The 21,163-nt window shown below is 41.1% G+C and overlaps 2 protein-coding genes across 4 annotated transcripts in view; one reads left to right on the plus strand and one right to left on the minus strand.

Moving 5' to 3' along the window:
- Positions 1 to 6: 6 nt before the first annotated feature.
- LOC135423470 (diphthamide biosynthesis protein 3-like) overlaps positions 7 to 21,163 on the plus strand; it is a 39,961-nt gene continuing 18,804 nt past the window's right edge. The window contains exons 1-2 of one of the 2 annotated variants that reach the window (XM_064673734.1): positions 7 to 11,217; positions 11,873 to 20,855. In XM_064673734.1, coding sequence (XP_064529804.1) covers positions 10,890 to 11,156 — 267 coding nt within the window. In that variant the 5' untranslated portion in view covers positions 7 to 10,889 and the 3' untranslated portion in view covers positions 11,157 to 11,217; positions 11,873 to 20,855. Of the gene's footprint in view, positions 20,856 to 21,163 lie in introns of those variants that run through there. The other variant, XM_064673744.1, reaches the window with a different exon arrangement.
- GALNT15 (polypeptide N-acetylgalactosaminyltransferase 15) overlaps positions 13,753 to 21,163 on the minus strand; it is a 29,101-nt gene continuing 21,690 nt past the window's right edge. For both annotated transcript variants that reach the window (XM_064673639.1, XM_064673648.1), the window contains exons 8-11: positions 20,725 to 20,856; positions 19,541 to 19,642; positions 18,546 to 18,686; positions 13,753 to 17,611 (exon numbers count right to left, since the gene is read on the minus strand). In XM_064673639.1, coding sequence (XP_064529709.1) covers positions 17,465 to 17,611; positions 18,546 to 18,686; positions 19,541 to 19,642; positions 20,725 to 20,856 — 522 coding nt within the window. In that variant the 3' untranslated portion in view covers positions 13,753 to 17,464. The remainder of the gene's footprint in view (positions 17,612 to 18,545; positions 18,687 to 19,540; positions 19,643 to 20,724; positions 20,857 to 21,163) is intronic.

The raw sequence follows: 21,163 nt of genomic DNA on the forward strand, positions 1-21,163 counted from the left end.
ATGCTGTAAAGCAGACTTACAGAAACCCTACTTAAGCCCCTGTTCAAATTTCTACTGCATAAATATCTTCAGGATTTTTCCACAAGTATTCTACATAAAATAGAACTGTCTTGAGTTCAGAAAGTGTTTGGACAATGCCCTCAGGCACATGGTGTGATTCTTGGGGTGTCCTGTGCAGGCCCAGGAGGGGACTCGATGATCCTGATGGGTCCCTTCCAATTCAGCACATTCTATGATTCTGTGTCTAAAAGGAAGTAGAACAACTTTCAAATGCAAGACCAGGGAATGTAATGTATCAAAATAAATGGCCAAGTGTAGCTTCTCTAAAGGTGCATAGATTTTGCAGAAATCATTGACCAGATTTCATTTTATATTGAAGATCAGGCCCTGTTAAAAAGACCTATGAAACTTTTGTAGAGAATTATTTGTACTCCATATGGTTAAATTCCTACATGGTTGTAAAAAGTGCTTATCAATTGAATTTCCCACTCATCTAAAATACTGGTAGTGGCTTTTTTAACAGTAGTTTTAGCAAAATTAATTAGTTCATTAAATCAGTTGGGACTGGTTTAAGTTTGTGCTTAAGGTTTCTTACCAGGTGTGAATAGGATCCAAGTTGCAGAATGCAATTTATAGGCACAGTAAAATTACTTGATGACATAGTGTATATATCAAAGATTATGGTTGCTTTTCTGGAGTTTTTTTTACAGCATAACAACACTAAGGTGGTGTGGCTGTTAGAAAAGGATGTGGCCACATTTGCCCACATAAATTGCTTTCAACTCTGTCTCATTACAGTGTCTCGGAGGTCTCAAGGCAGTAGTTGCTGTCCCCCCCAAAAAAGAGGCAAAACAGGAATGGGTGTCATGTATCTCTCTTTTTGTTGTCCTTTTTGGATCTGAAAGAGATGTTTAAAAACTTGAGCTGTTTTGTTGCTTTCCTTTCTGCTGTGCAGAGAGGAGTTCTGTAGCATGAGTTCATTCTTCATGAGAGCTCAGTGATGCTAAAGCCAAAGAACTGCCCACTTCTGTCTTTTGTTAACTTGTAAGAAGCTTTTGACTCCAGTGATTGCAGTCATCTTTTAAAATATCCTTTCATACTGTATAATTCCAGAACACCAGTCAGGGCAGTGTGAGTAACCCGTCAGAAATGTCCCTTGTCAGGATTTCGGTCACAAGGTTTCCTCACAGCACCACAGGCTCTGGCCTCTCATGCATTACTTGTGTATTACATGATCTTTGAAACCAGTGGCTCACTTTTCTTCTGAAAAGGCAATTGTGTAGGACACAAAAGTCTTTTGTTTGCTGTTTGTATCTGACAAGCAGATTGATTGATTATGTGTTTGATTAGGTCCTTGGCTCTGCACAGAGGAGTCCAGTGCAGTGAAAGCAGCATCACGTGAATGTTAATGCAGTAATTCATACTTCCGAGAGACCAGAGAGAGTGGGACAACTTATGGTCAATTTTAGATGTTCAAGCTCTGAAATTGCTCACACTGTAAACACCTCCAAACTCCTGGGTAATACTGAAAACAAGCAATACACTCCATTGCCACAGTTTTATGGGAAGAAATGGAAGAAAATTTGCTCTTCATTAAACTAAAGAGGCTTAGCTTCTCTGAGCTGTCAGATTCTTGTTTGCATTTCAAAGAGACTCACTGAGAAGGTCGCATACTTTTGGCTGATTGTGCCTGTATATCAGTGGCATACATGATTAGCTTTAAATAGCTGTTCTAGAAGTCTGTGACACAGACCCTGGACCTTCAAGAGCTGGGGTCATTAGGCCACTAATTTTGCTGTTACACTTTTTTCATCATCTATATGTTAGGGAAATCATAATGCCCTAGAGGAGCCTTATGTAAATACCGTGACATTTCTTCCCTCCATCATGTTTTTTAATTTTTATTCTCAGCACTAGTCAGAAAAAAAGGACGTTCCTTGCAGAAGATCAGTTAACTAAAGATCATTACATAGATTACCAAGTCTATCTACCAAGAAGCACATACTGAATAATTTCAAGTCAACAGGCAAAATTTCAGTTAAGAAAGTGATCTGACAACTCTGTATTGTCACTAAGACAAGCAGTTTCTGCATATTCCATTTCCATCTCCTCTATTCCAAACTAATGCTCAGATCAAGCTAACTGTAGGGATAGGTGTTTGTTACACTGAAAACTTCTTGAAATGTTTTTACAAATAGGATTTATCAAGATGTTTAGTGCACTAGTTAATGTTTGCCATGAATTTTCTCCTAGCACAGTTCCACATGCATTGCTCTGAATCTACTTCATGGTAACTTAAAATGCTAATTTCTTAATGTCTCTCCATAGTAGCCATGGCATGAAGGAGACAGAGAGGATCCAAAGGATCCTGTGAAGATGCTGAGGTCATCAGCCCTGAAACTGGTCGAACATGTTGAGTGAGAGAGGCAACAACTGACAGAAGCTGTGCCAAGCTGGAAAACAGTTGTCCCAGTGTCACCTGTGGTCAGGGAGGAAGTGGGTCAAAAGAAACTAACCAAAAGGGTAAAACCTTAAGCAACCTGTCATCACTCCTTCCCACCCCTTCCTGTCACCTTTGCAATCTGTTTGCATACCATGTCATCTCTCCAAAATTCTTGGCAGCTCACCAGCCTAGCACAGGCTTCCTGTCACGTGGAAAATGATTGCCATGGCATTTACCCTGTCACTGAGCACAGCCAGCCAAGAGAAGCTCGCTCCAAAGGCAAGGTGGTGCGTGAAGGTCAGAGCAGAGCTGCCCTGTCCAGGGGTCGTCATCTTTTATTTTTAAGTCAAAACCAAGGTCCTTATATTGTTGTTTGAATGCTGAAGCTGTTGCATTATCACAAGGCTCAAGGTAAAATCAACAGGAGCTGGCAATACACTGATTCTTTAAGTCACTTCTTCAGTGCCCTCTTCAGGACCTTTGTGCTCCATGGCAAATGGTTTTACCTTGGTCTCAGTTGTCCTTCTGGACAAGTTGGAGGACAACTTTTTGACACATTCATTGCTTCAAGTAAAAGATTCCCGTCCACCAGAACACTAAATAGCTGCAATGTTTCTGAGCATGATCTTTTTGTGGGTAGTCCTGTGGTATTTACACAAAAGATGAATTTCTGGTATAATCTTAGGAAGAATGACTATTTCACACTCCATAGGAAAAAATTACATTTTTCAAGGGAGGGCTTGTGTTTTGTTTTTTTTTTTTCAAATACATTGAAAGAGATATCTGCTTAACAGTTTTTGTTTCTGCATGTTTGATCATAGCCCTGTTGCTGCTTGTTTCCATGAAAATTGCATACCTATGCAATGCAATACCATCTTAGGGTATTTATTTTTAGGCAATAGTGAGACTGCAGCACAAATTTATCATTTTTATCACTCTATAACAGAAACTAGAACTGATGTTATAGCTTGTGACAGATTTTAAGATTAATATTTCTTTAAATTAAATACAGAAAACAGTACATAAAATATGAACCCTACATTATCCTACCTTTTCTCTCATTTTGGTAGAACATATTTGGCTTCCTATATTATGCAGAGGCTTCTGTGACCCCCAGTGCACTGCACAGGTGTTCCCACAGTGATGGATTCTGGCGTACATCCCTTAAGTAGAACCAGACTTTGAATTTAGGTATGTAAACAGTCCAGAGGCAGTGATACAGACAAACCACTTGTCAGAGGGCCATTTCAGAGCCAGTAGCAGAAGCTTCTGTCCTGGAGGCTGAGCTGAACTGTGGCAGCAAAACAGGTAAGTGCATCAGAGTAGAACTGGCTGTCCCAGGGTAGACCAAGGGTCTCCTTGGTCCCATCCCATCCCCAGCACTGCCCAGAAGCTAATGAAAAGTCTAATAATGACCAGGCCAAGCATTTGGGGGCACTTCCTTAGTACACCCTCCCACACAATTTGAAAGTTATGGACTTCTTGAGACTGATGCATTGGTATTTAATAGCATAAATAAATAGATATTTCCATGAATTTGTCTAATCACTTTTTGAATCCACATCTCAAAATGCACTGCATCCCCTGGAAAGGAATTACCCGAGTTAAGCGTGCTTTGTGAAGAGACATATCTCTTTTTGTTTGTTTTGAACCCATTGCCCTGTAGTTCTTTTGAAGATGCTTTTTATATAGGAAAAGACAGTTTTGTGCTCTCACCTCTAGCCTACTGATGACTGTTTTTTTTTCTTACTTTTTTTTCTCTTCCAGCCTCTAAAAGTCCTTGTCTAGTCAGGCACATTCCACACAGGAGCTGTTCCATACCTGCAATTGTCACTGTTGCCCTCTCTGAACCTTGCCCAGCTTTCCTACACCATTTTTGAGAGGGAGATAAGAACTGTGCACAATTCTAGACACAGGTGCATCACGTTGGCATAGAGATATTTGTTCTCTATTCTGCTCTCCATTTTGCAAAAAGTCTTAACACGATGTGTTTTTCTGACACTTGCTGAGCACTAGGCTGACATTATCTTAAAACTTTTTTTTAATTAAGGGAATAACTTTTTAGAATCTAAGCCTCAGAATAACCATGTCTTTCACCTCCTCTCTCTTGCTCATGACCCAGATAGCTTTTAGAAGACAAGGTGACCATTGGCTCAGGTAGTTTTTCTGCCAGTCCCTCCCAGTAGTCATTCTACCACAGCCTTCTAACAGCAGCTGATGAAGGTGTGCAAACTCCTTGCATTTTGGTAGGACTGTCCCAGACTGGTTTATCTCCACTCCTTTCATTATTTAGCTGGCTTTATTTGTTTAGTTTTGTAATTTGTTACTTCCCTTCCATGTTAGTTTTAATTAGCCATATTGCACTTTTTACATGGCTTCATCTCTTTCTTCAAAGCCGCATCTGTGTGCCTCTTGTATTTCCTTGTCTTTGCTACAGTGGCTTTCCTGATAGGTATCTGACTTTTCCGGGCAGTGAAGCCTTTTATTGGAGTTGGTGGACTGTTTCAATGTGGGATTTCTTTTGATTTTGAATACAATATATTTACTTTTCTAAGAATAATTGTATTTACTTTTCTAAAAGAAGCAGGGATACTGCCCAAGATGCACAAATACAATAGTGTCCTTTTTGAAAGAGCAAAGAATATTTTATTTCATGCAAATCTACTATTTACTTATAACTTTATTTTCTAATATTAGCCCTGGGGGGGGAAGTCTTAGCCTGAATAAATAATGAGTGATATATGTGATAGACTGAAGAATTCTTGCTTTTCCTTGTGAAGAAGGGGTTAACTATAACTCACAGTCTCTCTCCTCTTGCAGAACTACTCAAGATAAAGCTATTTCTTGGAAGAATACCCTTAGGAAGTTAGTGACCTAGAATGAGCTTGGCATAGAAGTGCCTTTTAGCCTTAACTGTGATATTTGCTGCTGCGATCTAGACAAATGGGTTTTGACAGGCTTCACAAACAGCTTGAGGTCTGAGCCTATGAGCTTTCCTTGGGCAAGTAAAAGCTGTGGAGTCAGGTGTTTCTTCGTGAGACAAACATCAAAATTCCCAAACCCCAGGATGGTGCACAGTGGGGCAGTTAGAAGTCCTATCCCTTGTAAGACTATGAAAAGGACATGGCAAGCAGTGAAACATGCTCCCTGCCAGGGACAGGTCATGAAGTTCAAGCACTGCTTTGAACTGGGACCGAGGTTGTATTTTTAATATCCCTTGACATAAGGCCCGGGGAGAGCTGGTGATGGCACACCAAGCTGGCAGCCTGCCTTGGGCATCAGAATATGCTTCTGTGGCCCCGACACCTCCACCACAAGCTGCTGAGCAATCTAGAGACAGGATTTTGCTGTGGAAGCAAGGGGGAGCAGCAGAGAGGGCTGGTACCTAAGCCCTTCCTATGTGGATTTCTCCTGTATGCACTGAGCCCATGGTAGTGGGGCAGCTGGGGGGGATGCACTGATTCAGGGCCCACCTCCTCCTGCTTATGAGAGGAAGGATTTTCCTCCTACTCCAACTATTTTTTCAGGCACTAACCTCAGAATTTATTGCTCGCTTGGTAAACGTAGCAAGTAGCCTAGCAGTTAGGGTTGAGTGGTTATCTCCTGTGCATACACAAGTGAGGGGTGATGTATAGAAGGCACACACTGGAAGAATTTAATCTGGCCCCTACAAAACACTCTGATCCTTGCAAATCTTTTATTTCGTTTGTTTTCCTTGATCCTTTTTTCAGATCTGGGGTTTTTATAACTGAAGGAGAATTCAAATAAATCAGCAACCAGAGAAAATGCCAAACAACCACAGTCAAACTTTCCCAGTATTTTAAACTAATAGACTCCCTTCTCAAGATATTAAGCCTAACAGGATTTGATTGCGCTTTCTCAGCCGGAGAATTTCTGTCAGTACCTCTGCCAAATGCACGGTCTCACGGAGGGAGGATTTGATAGAGATCCAGGTTAAGTCAGCCTCTTCATTCAGAGACAGTGACTGCCAGCCCCACACAGGCTGCAGCGAGGCCACCCAAATGTTGAGTTTCCACTGAGGAAAGCCAAGTTCCCCACACTCGTTTTTTATTTTTGCAACCGTAGCAGGGCTGTGTCCTTGGGTTCTTTCCATGCCAAATAAAGCGTCTGCACATTTTGTCTAGTTCATTATTGTACTGTTGAGGCACTTCATACCAGGAACACCTGCAAAAGTAGAGGTCTGAAGAAACAGAGTCATTTCTGACAGGTTAATCAACTCGAGGGTAAGAAATTATTGTGCTAGATCTGTAAACACATTTGCAGCTTGCCTTGCAAGGGCAGCTTGTGAAGATTAAACTGGCTGGGAATATTCTGAGCCCTAGGCACAGAGCACTCTGTGAGACATGGCTAACATAAAATGCTCCAAGGTGGAACCTGCCATCCAGCACAACCACGTAAATCTGGAGTAACACAGGTTGCTTCGAGGATGTTACTTCATATCCACTTCACCCAACAGAAGGACAGAATTTGAATGAATTACCCATGAACAGGGAATAAAGGACATGTCCAGTAAATAATACATTTCTGGGTTTTCTGCCCTTCATGACTCTCTCTCATAAATGTTTCAGCCTCAGTCTGATTGCTGCTTCACTATGTCAGCCAAAAAACCAAACTGAGCAGGTGCATTTTGGTGTTGTTCACATCTGAGGCTGTTAAGGCTCAGGGTGAGGCAGACACACAGGAAAAACCCCTGATTTCTGAGTGTGACATTGTCCTCTCCAGAGCCATAACCGAAATGCCCCAACACACATTCTGTGACTGCTCTTGGTCAGATATGGCTTTTGTTTATTTTTTATCTATTTCTGAACTGAAAAATAGGGGAAGCAATTTTAAATTCATAAAAATCAGTTTGGTCCCAGAGTGTCAATTGAAGCATTTCGGCATTTATGGAATGATTCATTTCACTCTGAAGAAGTCAGTATGAAGTCTCACAGTATTTCTCACCCTGCACAATGCCGCCACATAGGCTGGCACTTGACACCAACTTCTGAGTAGTTTTGGTTCCTCCAAAACTTAATTTTTCGGGGGATGTTCATTCAGTGAGTAATGAGTCAAATTTATCCCAACATTACTGTTGGATCCTTTCTATTCACTTACTTTATTCAGCAGCTGCACAATCTCTGTAACAATACCTTCCAGAGGTAAGATACCTGATTAGAACCAGCCTCTGTTCCCATAACTTGCTGCATGAGGTCAGGTTGTTGTCCCCATGATTGGATGCACCCGGACACACCCCTACTGTGTCACAGATGCTCCTGGTGCTCCTGACCAGCAATTCAACACTAACTTGGGAGCAAAATGCCTTAGTGAGATTTGAAGAGCTACATCCATGACTGGAGACACACAGACTGTTAAGAAACATCCTTTTCAGAAAATCTGAAACTACTCAGTTTTAATTTCAACTTTCTTGCTGAGCTGACCATCGTATTTTAAGCCTGTCAAATGTGTTTTATCAATGTGAAATACTGTTTATTTTTGCTCATTTTTGCACTCTCCAGATCTTTACTGAGCAGACTCTTTCCGGCATTTCGCCCCCGATGTAGCTTATTGTAATTCATTGCTCGTGACTGCCAAGAAATGACAATTCCAAAATACAGTTATTTTGCTCCTAGAAATTCCATCATTTTCTCATTATAGCCAGTCCAGCAGAAAGCAACCAGAAAACTGAGATGAGCCTCTTAAATAGGGCAACGATGAAACCTCAGTTATAGATTTGTGCATAATTCTGACATGTCCAGCCACAAAAGAGTAACCTTAGTCTCAGTAGAACAAATGACCACCTGCACATTCTCACTGTCTGAGAAATTACTTCCTCCATCTTGTCCATTCTGCTGTTATTTGCTCTCCTGTGTTCTCCATTAGGACTGTCTTTCCATTGCCAAAACCAAGAAAAAAAGGATACGTTCTTGCTGGATGTAGACTTTGTCCTCGTGTAGGGGTTTTATTCACTTTACTATTTATTTTGCAGGAATGTTTTAAACATTTTTAATAGTAGAATTACACTGATGAGACCTAGTAAAGGAGTAGGTATAAATTACTCTTGCCCTTTTTGCAGCTTAATATTCCCTCAGTTCAGAGGGAGAAATTGCTGGCCTGGCAGAACCAGATCCACAAGGGGTGGGGCGTTTTAATGGTACTGGCACAGCTGGAATGATCTGGCTGATGGGTGTAGACAAAAAACAACAGTTTTTTGTTGTCAAGGGTCAAAATGGTAATTATCTAGAGAGACAGCATTCCATTATCTGCAATACATTTCCAATGTTCATTGGTATTCCTACTGGGAAGCAGAAAATTAGGGGCTATCCATACCTGTCATCTACAGAGTCACCTTGAAACCCCATAATGAAATATCAATAACTGAGGATAGGTTTTTGCTAAAAAGATTACTGACAGGCATAAAATAACAATCACCAGTAGCTATAAATGCATTTTATGTCTTGGGTATTTTCCTGGCAGACTATATAGTCTTTCACTGAGTTAGGCAGTAGCAGTCCTAGATTTGGATAACTTGTGTTCAGAAGAATAGCAGAATGTTTTTTGAGGTGCTGGAGGAAAAAAAGTGGAGCTTATTTTTTAAATCAGTGTACCATAATTCTCCTTGGTTAGCACAACAGCATAATTCCCTCCACATATTGAGTGGTCCATTTCAGTTTATTCTTTTTGCAATATGCTGTACGTAAAGAGGAAGGAGATGAGATAACTCTTCCTGGAGAAAATCCAGAATATTAATTAAAGAAATGGCATTTTGGCATTCATTCCTTACTTGCCGGAGTTCATGCCCATACTGGTATTTCATGTCTTGCTTTCCTGTTAAGAGCTTTCTAAGATGACCTTCTCTACAAATGTCTTTTTTTTTTTCTGCCTCTAGAGTTCCTAAAAACAGAGACACAACATAACCACTTATTTGGCACTAGAACAGTCACACAAGGTGGACCTGAGTGTCAGGTCAGCGGAACCCCCAGTGGGCTGGGTGACAGCATGGGTTAGTGCTAGACAGACTGGAGGAACGGCATCAGATTTGGACCCAAAAGATTAGAAGTCACATTCCTATACCTTGGCACATTGTATGTAAAGCCAGAGTGCTTGAAAAACATTGAGTTTCTCAAATTCATGAGGTCAGTTTAGGATTTGGAGTCTTTCAGACAGCATATCCATATACACCTTTTTTTTACGCCTTCTTGATTTTTGATTCATGTTTTCATGCTTTTCACTCTATCACATTAACTAATTCAAAGTAAACATGAAGGATGTTTGAAAGTGGACACTCTCATGTAAACCATTTATGCCAATAGCTGTGACTTTAATTAAATCACTACAACATCCAAATGAACCACATATAGTCTGACACTTTGCTTCAGAGGCCTAGGACTGAAAATAAAGATTTTTTTTTTTATCAACTCACAACTTGCAAAACCCTTTTTGCAATTGCTAATAAATGCAGCAACATCTGCTGGTCAAAGAAGTGGCACAACTTTTAATTCCAATCAGAGATTCTGGACTGTTTATTTTACGTACTCGGTTTAATTCTGCTGCTGAGGTGGACAGTCAGTTAAATGAGCCATCCTCATTCTCCTCCTTTTCACTGTTACCACTTTAGGAAGCAAATATGCTCAGTTCTACAAATGAAAATGTAAAAAACCAACCAACCCAAAGTTCAGTATCAACACATAATACTGAAAACAAAATAAGTGGCAGCCTAATTTTATAGTCACAGCTGAAAGATCCTATTCATAACAGACTACTTTAAGACTGAGACTCTATCATAAATAAGAAATGACTCTTGAACAGTAGTTCAAGATCCTTGTTCCATTTCCATTGTCATCAATCACTTTCCAATCACAAAGATGACAATAAAGTCAGTTGTCATTTTTACTCTGGAACTAATAAATTCCAAAATGTCTTTTAATGAGCCCTGGTTCTCCTCTACCACGGACAGGTGTGAATCACACCTTTACACAATGTGAACAGCTTCTGCCCCATCTGTCACCCCTGTGCCTTTCTCCACCCAACCAGCATCTTTGGCAACTCCCTGCCCTCCACGGAGTGCACTGCTTCAGTCTCCCAAGCTCCTGTCAGGTGGGATGTTCTCCCTTTATTCCCTTCTTACCCTAGCTGGTACAGGAATAGCCACTCCAAATACCCGCTTCCTTCCTTTGCTCCACGCAGAGAAACGAGCGCTACTTTTTTGACTTTTCCGTGGCTCCTTCCTCTCCTCACTCGGAATCAATGGATCGTTCCGACCGCCTACCCTGACCTTCCTCACCCTGATCCCGATCTGAATCCCCCCGATCCCTCTCTCACATCCCGCGAGTCCCCACCGGCCCCGCCGCGCCCCGGGAGGAGAGCTCCCTCCTCCCCACCCCGCGTCCCGCAGGAGCCGCCGCTGCCCTTCCCCCCGTGCCGGCTCCCGCCGCTTCCCGCCGCTATGTCGGTGTTCCACGACGAGGTGGAGATCGAGGACTTCGCGTACGAGGAAGAGACCGAGACCTACAGCCGTCCCTGCCCCTGCGGGGTCCGAATCCTCATCAGGCGGGTGAGGCCCGGCCGGGCGGGCCGGGAGCGGCCTCGGGCCGCGGGTGCGCCCGTGGTCCGTTCTGTGGCCGCTTTCCCGGGGCTCTTGCAGGAGAACCTGGAATGCGGGGAGGACGTGGCCACTTGTCCCAGCTACACCAGAGTTCGACCCAAAAGGTGATCTCTGCTTCCCATCCAGAGTGTTTTTCACGTGTTCCTGCCACTTCCCGGAGGACTGAGAGGTAGGCTTCCCTTAGCTTGGGCGTGCTCAGGTGATTTGTCCGGCCACCCAAGGTAGGGCAGGGAGGGCTGAGGTGTGGAAGAAGCCTCTGAGGCTGACCTGATCCTGACTGTATCTTCCTGACCAGTGAAATGCTGGGGGGCACCCCGAGTGAATCAAATGCCAAGATATTAAACAGCAGGACCGCTGCCTCCAGTCGAAACAGCTTTGAGAGCTCAGTCCTGGGCCCTTTTCTCCAGCCTTCTGCTTTGTCCTTTGCCCTCCAGAGATTGCTTTTGTAGATCAGAAGAGATGAAAATCACCCCAGGTGCCAAGTAGAGCAAAGAGAGAGCAAATGGCCCGAATGCATGATTATTTAGAGAAAACCATTTCCTGCCTGGCATATCATTATGAACCAGTACTTGCAGCATAAACCTAAGGCTATTGTTATTGGGTTGTTGGGTTGTTCTGCAGTGCTGTAAAACGAAATTGGGAATTGAAATTAAATTCAGCCTTTCCCATTTGCCACTTTATTCTTTCCCTCTTAAAAATCAAATATTGATTTTCCTCATTCTGCTCAGTTAACAGTCTTTGCTAGTTTGTAATTGTTATAAACACGTTCGCTGGAGCTGTCAAAGCAAATTCCAGCAAAACAACTTTTTGTTGAAATTTTCCAGCTTGTTGAAAGCAAGACATCCCAGAGGAAAAGGTTCTTTCTTATGATGGGTCACAAGGAAGCAGAGCCCAACACCTTGTTGTGAGCAGCCTGGCCTGGGAACCTCTCTGATCACTGCCTGTGTGACATTCCAGCTCTGTTTCAGAGAGCAAAGGAAATGGTGGGTCTTGGTCCACACTGAAGCCAAACTTGGAAACCTTGGTAATTCCACAAAATGGAATCAGCACTATCTGCCAAGCCTGAGCATCATGTTATGTGTCATCTTGAATGAAACTGTACGAAATTGTGTATTTTTGAGAAAAGACAGACATCTTCTTGTAATTAGCAAATTATAGTCTTGTGGTTCTTATTTTGCTTATCAAGATATTTTCCAGTGTCAAGACCTATTTTGTTTCACCCTTGCCTCTCATTGCTGATTTAAGAGTTGTTCTTGGCACTAGACAATCCTAAGAGTTCTGTCACGGGCTACACTCAGAAGCAGCAGCTGGAGCTGAAACTGTTCATTGTTTATGTAAAACTAGAAGTTACTTCCTTAACATCAGCACCAGGCTCTGTTCCTGGGCTTGTACGTGTGCATATTTACGCAGACACCACAGACTGACCACAATTTGTTACTCTAGGAAATTAACGTTCCCTTTGCTTCTGCAAATAAAGGGATCAACAGCACACTGCCCTGAAGAAGCAGCTCTTGCCTCTGTCTGGGAGCTTGCTAGGGCAGCTGGTGATCCATCAGCTGAACTGCATGAGCTCAGGAAGCATGGATGCTCAATCAGACTTAAGCGGCCTTCCAATGGTTTGGTGACTGATTGGTAAGTGAAGGCAGATCCTGGCAGCACAGATGATGAGTTTTCAATGGGTATGACACATACACGAACTAGATAAGACAACAGAAAGGCAGGGGTTTAGATGGACAACTTGTCTGATGAGAAATTTACTGCAAGGCTTATTTTTTAATTGACATGATGAATTTTATGCATCTACCTGCTTGAAATACTCTGATTATGAAACTCTTTGTTCACTGCTTGGCTCTTGAATTCTAAGCGGGCAAAGTGTGTGCTAATAAGAGGGAAAGAAAGAGAAGATGACAGAATGCAGTGACCTGTTGTCTCTGTAGGACTGTTTTGCATTAAACATTTTGGTTTGACTACAGCTTTTGATCGCTTTTGGTTCGTTCAGTAATCCCAAACTGTATGTATAAAAAGAGATTGACAGAAATAGCCTCCCAGTGGCTCATACTCAGGTGTAAATATCTGATGCTCTCAATCTTGAGAGATGAACTCCTGATAGTCAAAGTAACATCTGATTTTCTTTCAGCGCTGAGGTTAAATTTTTTATGTAATTACTACATTAAATGATGAAAAAGAGACTGCAAAAAACCCCCAGTTTTCACCTAGTAGCATATTAAGTTAAGAAAAAAATACAGTGAAAAATATAATACTAAAGGATGTAATCCTCTAAAGCTCATTTATGCCTGTAACAATACAAATGACATTATTAGATTATTTGTTGTCAGTCTGTAAGACTGAGGGATTAATAAATGTGGGAGCAATAAGCAGCTGTGAGCTGCCTGAAGTGTGTGCCAGAGATCACGCTTTCCAGAGACTCTCCTTTCCAGGAATTCTACTTCTGTAGTCCCTATTCAGACCTTTCCACTGAAACCAATAGAAATTATGGCAAAGGTCTACAAAATCAAGCCTCCTATAAGATGTCAGTGGAGGCAGAGTCCTACTCTACATTTCTGTAAGACTGTTAGGTGATGGCTAAATGAGAATATTGCCACTGGAGGCTTTCTGACTGGGTTCTCTGCAGACCAGCTGTGCTGCAGCATGAAGAAAATGAGACATTAACAAATCATCACACAATGAAGAAAATTAAAATACATTTAACTGTGCACTGATATACTTTATTCAGGGCCGACGTGCAGTTTGCATAGCTTAAAAACACGAGCTTAAAAACATGTGACCAATGTTTGCGAAACACTCCTTTTTTTACTCTCTTCCAATACGTTTGCAATTTGAATCAAACTGATGGAGATAAAATGAGATAAAAAGTCAGAATCTGAAAGCTCTCTCTCATGTGTCACCTTCCAGCTGTTATGGAAACCTAGGCTGTTACTGTTCTTGTCTCAGGTGCCTGAGCATAGCTCCATTCCTTCCTGAGGAAATCTGTAATGGAAGCTATTGGGTTTTAATCAGCAGACAGTATAACAGCTCAATCAGCATCTCTAAGGGAGGACCTGGAGGCACTTATATGTGGACTGAGAGATACCCTGAACATTTCTGTGCTGCAGGATTTATCATGAACGTTGCTCTAACCTTCCTTCCCCCTGTTTAAACTTCAGGTTAACACAGAGAGAGAAACGCTGCCATTGTGTTTTTCTGCGTCAGTGATGGCACCCACCTCACCCACCAGGACAAACCCCAACCATCGGCCAGCACTGACTGCTTCGACTGGGTCTTGGTTTAAAAGTATGTTTAATAATACTTCAAGTCTTTATTTTCTTCCATTTGTCATTAGCTGGGAGAGGAATAAACCAGGCTGTTTAGTTAAAGTGTTGTCAACCATAAGGTGACCTGTTCTTGAATCTGACCTTTTAGCTCAGCTTCACGGGTGGGTTTGGCTCAAAGCATTCATTATGCCTGGATTGCCAAATTCAAGGAAACAGGTGGAGTTAGACTATAAGATGTTTATTTGTGTTTTGCTGGAATTCCTTTGTTCTTGCCCAAGGCTATACTTTGGAGGCCTTCAAAGTTTAAACTGCTTCGTTCTTGCATGGAACATTCTGTTCTTATGTTTCTCTCCTGTCAGTGGGAATTAGCAGAACCTGGAATGTTGACCCTGTCTAAATACAGAGCTGAAAGCATGTTTTGTGATGCTGAAGCCATCACTATTGCATGAAAGATGGGCAAAAATGAGGAAAACACACCAGCACCCTTAGCAGAGACTCTTTGTTGAGCCCATTCCCATGAGGAGAAGGTTTCAGCAGATGGACCCAACCACAGGGGCAGGGTGTAAACGACCACAATAAGGAAATAGTATTGGTACAACCAACCAATGCATTTAAAAGGTATAAAGGAAGGAATCTAGGAAAAACAGGGATAAATGCTTTCCCTTTGGGGCTTTTTTTGTGTGTAATAATAAGCTGTGTTTATATTAGAGGGAAGTGTGCTCCATGGCATGGTACACAATCTGTGTACCCTGGATGTCGCTGTACAGAGACCTCTTAGACCACCTTGTAGCTCCCTTCTGGCCTGTGCTCTGGAGTTTAGTTTGCTTGGAAATCAAACACACATTCACTCTATTACTAAACAAAAGAAGTATTTTAACAATTATTTTCTAAATGGTACCGAACCATATATTTTCATTTTATTGTTGGAAGAGGTATTAGGTAATGTATTTTTCTATTGTACGTATATCTACAGCAAACCTTACTTTCTACATTTTTATCATTATGTTAAAAAGTAACATAAGATGAAGATGTCCATGTCTCTGAAATTTAATTCCAAACATCTCCTTTCTAAACCAAAAATCTTTTCATTCTTCTTTGCGATACATCCCACTTCTGTTCAATTACCATATTTATATACACATTTTTTTAACATTAACCCAAATGCTGAAGGAATGATATTCCTAGTGTAGTGTCCAAAATAAAATAAATAATACATAATTTAAAATCTGGAATACTTATAATTTTAAATAAAGGAATCATGTGTCAATAAAATAGCATTTTACTCAGCTGTTATGCAATTCAAAAAATTCTCTTTTCTCACCCTAAATTTGGGCAATGGTCAGGGATCACTTCGTGCTCTGGAAGAGGTTGCTACCATCTTCTCAGATGAAAGTTGAAGCATTTTAAGAATGTCACAGGAAATTTTAAGCAACACTGCAGAAATAGTATTAGATTCTGATGCTATCAAAGAAAGCAGGAGTAATAATCAGGATGATTGAAGTGATGCCTGAATATAGTGTGGAATTTGTAGCACTTGAAGTAGACAGGGAACTAGACACTGGGAAAAATTTTGGACAACACTGCAAACATGATTTTTGTGTCTTCTGTTGTAACCAATTTTATATGCTCAATATCAGTTTATTATGATTTACCAAGAGCAGGTGACTGGAAGGCTCCGAGCAGAATATTCTGTTATTCCTTCCTTTCTCTAAACAATGTGCTGTACATTAAAAAAAACCACAATTTTTTCTCTTGAAAAACATCTCAAAACCTAACTAAATTTCCTTAATGATGCCCCCCCCTTTAATAAATACATAGGATCATGACTGATTTATACTATAAATGCTGATGTGCGAAGACTCCCAAATCTTTGTTCTTCTGTCTTAGCTGGCTCTTGGGAAGTGTCATCATTATTGATTTTAACTCCAAAATTGAAAGTACCCTAACAAAATACTAAAGTAGAAGTCTGCTTGGCTGCTGCATGCTGTGTGAGACCATTCTTGCTACCTAACCTCAACTCTCATTCACCCCTTTGAAAGACAGCAGGTCAGCAGCAATGCAGGCTCTACAGAAGAAGTTTCTCTAGGAAATTTGGTCTTTTGAGGACCAGCCTGGAGAGCCATGACAGCAAGAATCTACAGTTCCTTCTTGGCTAAAACTCACAGAGTGAAAGACTTAACTGAGGCTGCAAGCAAATGGAAGCAAGCACCAGTATTTTCTTCCTGGGCAGCCACTGTTGAAAACTGTTGTTTCCCTTCACTTGCTGTTTTCTGCCAGCACTTCGGTTACTGTAGTAATAATAATAAACTCAGCCCATGGCTTTACAAGAGCAAATGGATGCCACCAATTCTGCTTATAATTCTCTGCAAATAAGCAGAGAAGCTAAGCTGTTACCCTTCTTTCCACCACAAAAGTTTCCTCAGGAGTTGTTCCTAAATGTCATTAAAACAAAACAAAAAGTTGTTTTTTCAGTCTCATTCTCCCATCCAAAATAGATTGTGGACTGAGGATTTAAGGAAGGGTGTGCCAAACGCTGAGGACTGTTAGTATTCCAAGTCGATTAGTGCCTAATTAAGTGCTACTTTATGCTCTGTGTAATCTCATAGAGGGTAGAAATTTGACTCAGGCTAGTTGGAAAACAAAGTTTTTGCTATTACATGTGGAAACATCTACTACTTTTATACATATAAAACTTACTTTTTTTTTATATGAGTCGAGTGCACTGTTAAACAAGGCTAAACTCTTATCCTGGTTTGGCTGGCTTCCTCTTACAGTTTCAAAAGTCTCACAAACATTAATTTTCCTGTATCCTCCGAAGTCACAGAATATGCTGAAGACAGGCTGTCTGGAAGCCAATTTTCCATGTTGTTTCAAAGGGCAAACTTAACTGTCTTCTGCAATAGCAGAGTTGAGAGAATCTATTGGTGCTCAGTCTCTTTATTCCCTGCTTCTCAGAATAAATAGAAATTTTAGCTAGAGCTGAATAAACGAGGAGCCAGGCTTTTAGATAAGAGACCTTCCTAACTTCCCTGCATGCTACAGCAAACACAAACATCTTTCTTGTCCATGCAGGAAATGCATCTTAAATCCCAAGCAGAAGTAATGTTAAATTTTGGAGACTTGACCTCCACAGAGACTTGTCAGTCATCTCTGATGTAGCCCATGGGAACGTTCAAATTGCCACACCTGATTTGCGTTCTTGTTACACACAGACAAAACCAAGTCCATCTCATCTTCACTCTTTGCTGCCTCCATGCATTTGCTAGAAAGGACGTGGACAATCATTCCATTCTACAAGGTGAGAGAAGAAGGGAAAGAAAGAACAAAATAAAAATAAAGGATTTCCAGTAAAAGCTAGAAAATTTTTATATACAGCAGATCACCAGTAAGGACTTGTTGTTCAAATATTTTTAAGTATTACTCCAAACACAATGAGTAGGTTTAACTTTGTGCTCAGAGCATGGTAAATATTCATAGTTCGTTCTGAAGCTGACAGGAGTGGTAGGTGCAGAATTCTTTTCCACCACTATTTGTTTCCTGTGGCTACAGATTGTCATCAGCATCAGCCTTGCTACTACCAGCCACAAAATTTCACAGTGCTTCCCTTAGGAATCAAACCAAATTACAGCAGGAACTGTCCCAGAGGCTTTCTGCATCCCAACAACTACAGTAACTGCTGTTTTCCAGCTGTCCCAGAGCATGAGGTTATTCAGTCCTGTAGGAGTTCCTGCTGGGTGAAGTCCACTGAGTAATACTGAATTCCTCTGATATTGCTCTTCTCTTACAGTACAGGAGGAAATTTAATGTTTCCCACTAAGAGCTCCTCACAAAGGGCTCTCATTTGGGAGGGTTCAGGATTCCCAGACCCTTTCTCTATCCAAAAGAAGTCAGCAAAGATTCACCCTGCTCTTATTTTCACAACCACTGATTCTGATTCTATCCTATAAGACAAACAGTGAAAACAAGAACATAGGAATAAAGTTAGGATCTCTGTACTTTGTATTTCTAAATGAAATGTATTTCATATAGTGTAAGTGGGCAAGAGGCATCCTATCCTAAGTTTTCTGGCTGAAAATGGTACAGAAGTGAAACTTGCCCTTCAAATACCTCATCCCTTCCCCACATGAATGCCAGTGATCCACCTCATCCCTTCCCCACATGAATCACCCAGTGATCCCACAGTCACCATCAGCTGCCTTCCCCTCACAGCAGAGACACTACTGACCTCCTGGACATCCCAGTGCTGGTGGCTGTTGTCTATCTCCTTTGTACAGTTTTGAGGGATAACCTTCCCGTGTCTGACATCAAAGCAAAACAGTGGAGCAGAACCAAGCCGGATTTCCTTCATGCTGTTATATTCAAAGTGCTGGAAGAGGGAGGGTTTGTTTGAACAATGATGGACAGACATCCCAATTAATTTCTAAATGCTAATTCCAAAAACAATTTCCTGTACATGTTTGTTAAGATGCAACCCAAACATGAGTGACAGAGACCCAACAACCTTGACCCTTCAAAGCAATCCCCCCTGCTAGCTAATTCTGGCATAACTATTTACCTAAGAAAAGGCCTTGTGAACTGCAATTATGTATAAAGTAAACCCATCCTGTAATAAAATTTTCTAGTTTAATAAATATTTGAATAGAAGGGTGTTTCTGGCAGTGTCCTCACACAATGCAGTTAGAAATGTGCCTGCAGCTCACCCTGAGCTCAGTGTGAGCAGGAAAACTTGCCTGGGACTTGGAATAAATATCTGCAGTCAGTCTACATTGGTTTGGCTTCTTTTAAAGCATGAACTTTCTAGACTAATTTCAGTTTGGGAGTCTACATGAATTTTCCTCCTGCTTTACACTGCAGTGTAGACACTAAACTTCAGTTTTAGTCACTAATGGGGGAAACCCATTCCCATTATTCTGGAACTGTTATGTATTTTTTACTCACACGCTTTCTGTTCCCCAGACACTACCAAATATACCAAACAAATAGGCACTTAATGATGTGTGCTGGAGCAAAGTGTGTCTATCAGTGACACATGAAACATTGCCATTTTTCAAATTACTCATCTTCAGAAGTGTGGGCGTCATTACCTTAACATATGCCTAATTCTGAACACATCAGTTATTTCCATGAGTGTCAACCCAGCTACTTACACGTTGGAGTGACTGTCTTCAGGATGGTTCCCTAGATCTGACACAATGCCTGTATACTCAAAGTATACATTACCTGGGTGAGACTGTCACTGCAAGGTGAGAGTTTGATAGAGCTTTCTGCAGTGGCTTTTCCAGGTCTGTAATCTGCACAGAAGCCAACACCAGTATTGTAAAGCTGTAAGTAAAGATTTATACTGACATAACTCACAATTGGATACAACCAAAATATCCTTCAGCTAACATTTTGTAATTGTATCCCTTTATGATACGTTTTTGTTCATAATTCAGGCACTACTTTTTTCCAGCATAGATCTTGAATATTGATCTTGCAAACTGATCTGATATAAAAGACAGAGTTTCATCACTGCTACCCAGTGAGTTTTGTTTAAATTGGAGATACCCACTCCTGGTTTTAACTATTATGATAATGGAAAGAAATCTTTCAAACTTTTTATGCTAATGGAAAATTGCACTTCAACCGGACACTGTAGTCAGAAAAAACCCGAGATGTTCCAAAAGAAAAGAAACGTGACAATTTCTGTCATCTACACTCGGTTCTTGCACTCTTCTCAAGCAAACTTGGAAAATAAAGAGCAGACAAAATAGTAAAAGGACACAGTAAAACCCAGCTCCAGATAGCAGACTGTGAATTAATTAGTAGACCTTGTTGCCTTTTTGGGGGAAACTCCCTTCTGTTAAGGCTGCTGGGAATAAATTGATGTTTAATGAATTATAATTATCAACTATGAGTTATTTTAAAAAAAACCAAAAAACAACATTGAGAATATTGCCTCCTGTACACAGTCAGCCAAGGAACTGCTATTGCTATCACTTCTGTCCTTGGGAGAAGCGCAGAACTGAAGAAATGCTTTTTTCTCTTTGTGCACATGGATCAGCACAGAGATATCTCAGCTGCTGTTGCTGTTGCCATCTGCATGAGGCAACACAATTCTTTTCCTTTACTAATAGCACCTTAAAAACCTAGGATCCTCTGAGCTGTGACACTGAACTGAGTCAGACAATCTGGGTTCAGTTCCTGGCTGTGTTTCAACATCTATGTGAGATGTGTGCTAGCCCTTTGTCTCTGTCCTTTTCTTTCTCCTCCCACCCTTGTTGCATTGTCTGTTTGGACAATAAAGGTTTCAAAGCAGGAACAGCCTCTCACTCACTCTATGCTCCCTGAGTACACGGAAATGGCAGTGGAGTCTTTGAACAGTGAAAAACACTGATCATTCTTTATAGGATGTTTTCTCTTACCTTGCCAGAGAATCTTGGCATGTCCCCAGGTTGGGAGAGTTCAGGGTACACATTTGATACAAACCACTGGAAATTTCTACAGCCCAGTCTCTTCTGTAGCTGGAGGCGCTCGCTGCAGTCTGGCTTCTCTGCCTTTGTGGAGAAAGGGAGAAAGCATAAGAGCAACAAGGTTACTAGTGTATTTGTGTTAGAGATGCTAGGAGTGAAAATAGGAATTGTTTCTACCACCTTTTCTAGCCTACATGTTACAGATACTGATATATGTCTCTTATCAATATCTCTTGCAAAGGAGGAAGTCCAGCTATAGCGTTTCTCAAACTTTGTGCTAAAACAGCCACAGTCTGGCATTGTGAGAGAAGTAAATATTTCAGAATTAGCATACACTGCGAAAATAAGTATTTCCTCTAAAAATGTTATTATACTGCAAGATAAGTCAGTC

This window comes from Pseudopipra pipra, chromosome 1, assembly GCF_036250125.1.
Source record: "Pseudopipra pipra isolate bDixPip1 chromosome 1, bDixPip1.hap1, whole genome shotgun sequence".
In the NCBI taxonomy this organism is placed as follows: domain Eukaryota; kingdom Metazoa; phylum Chordata; class Aves; order Passeriformes; family Pipridae; genus Pseudopipra; species Pseudopipra pipra.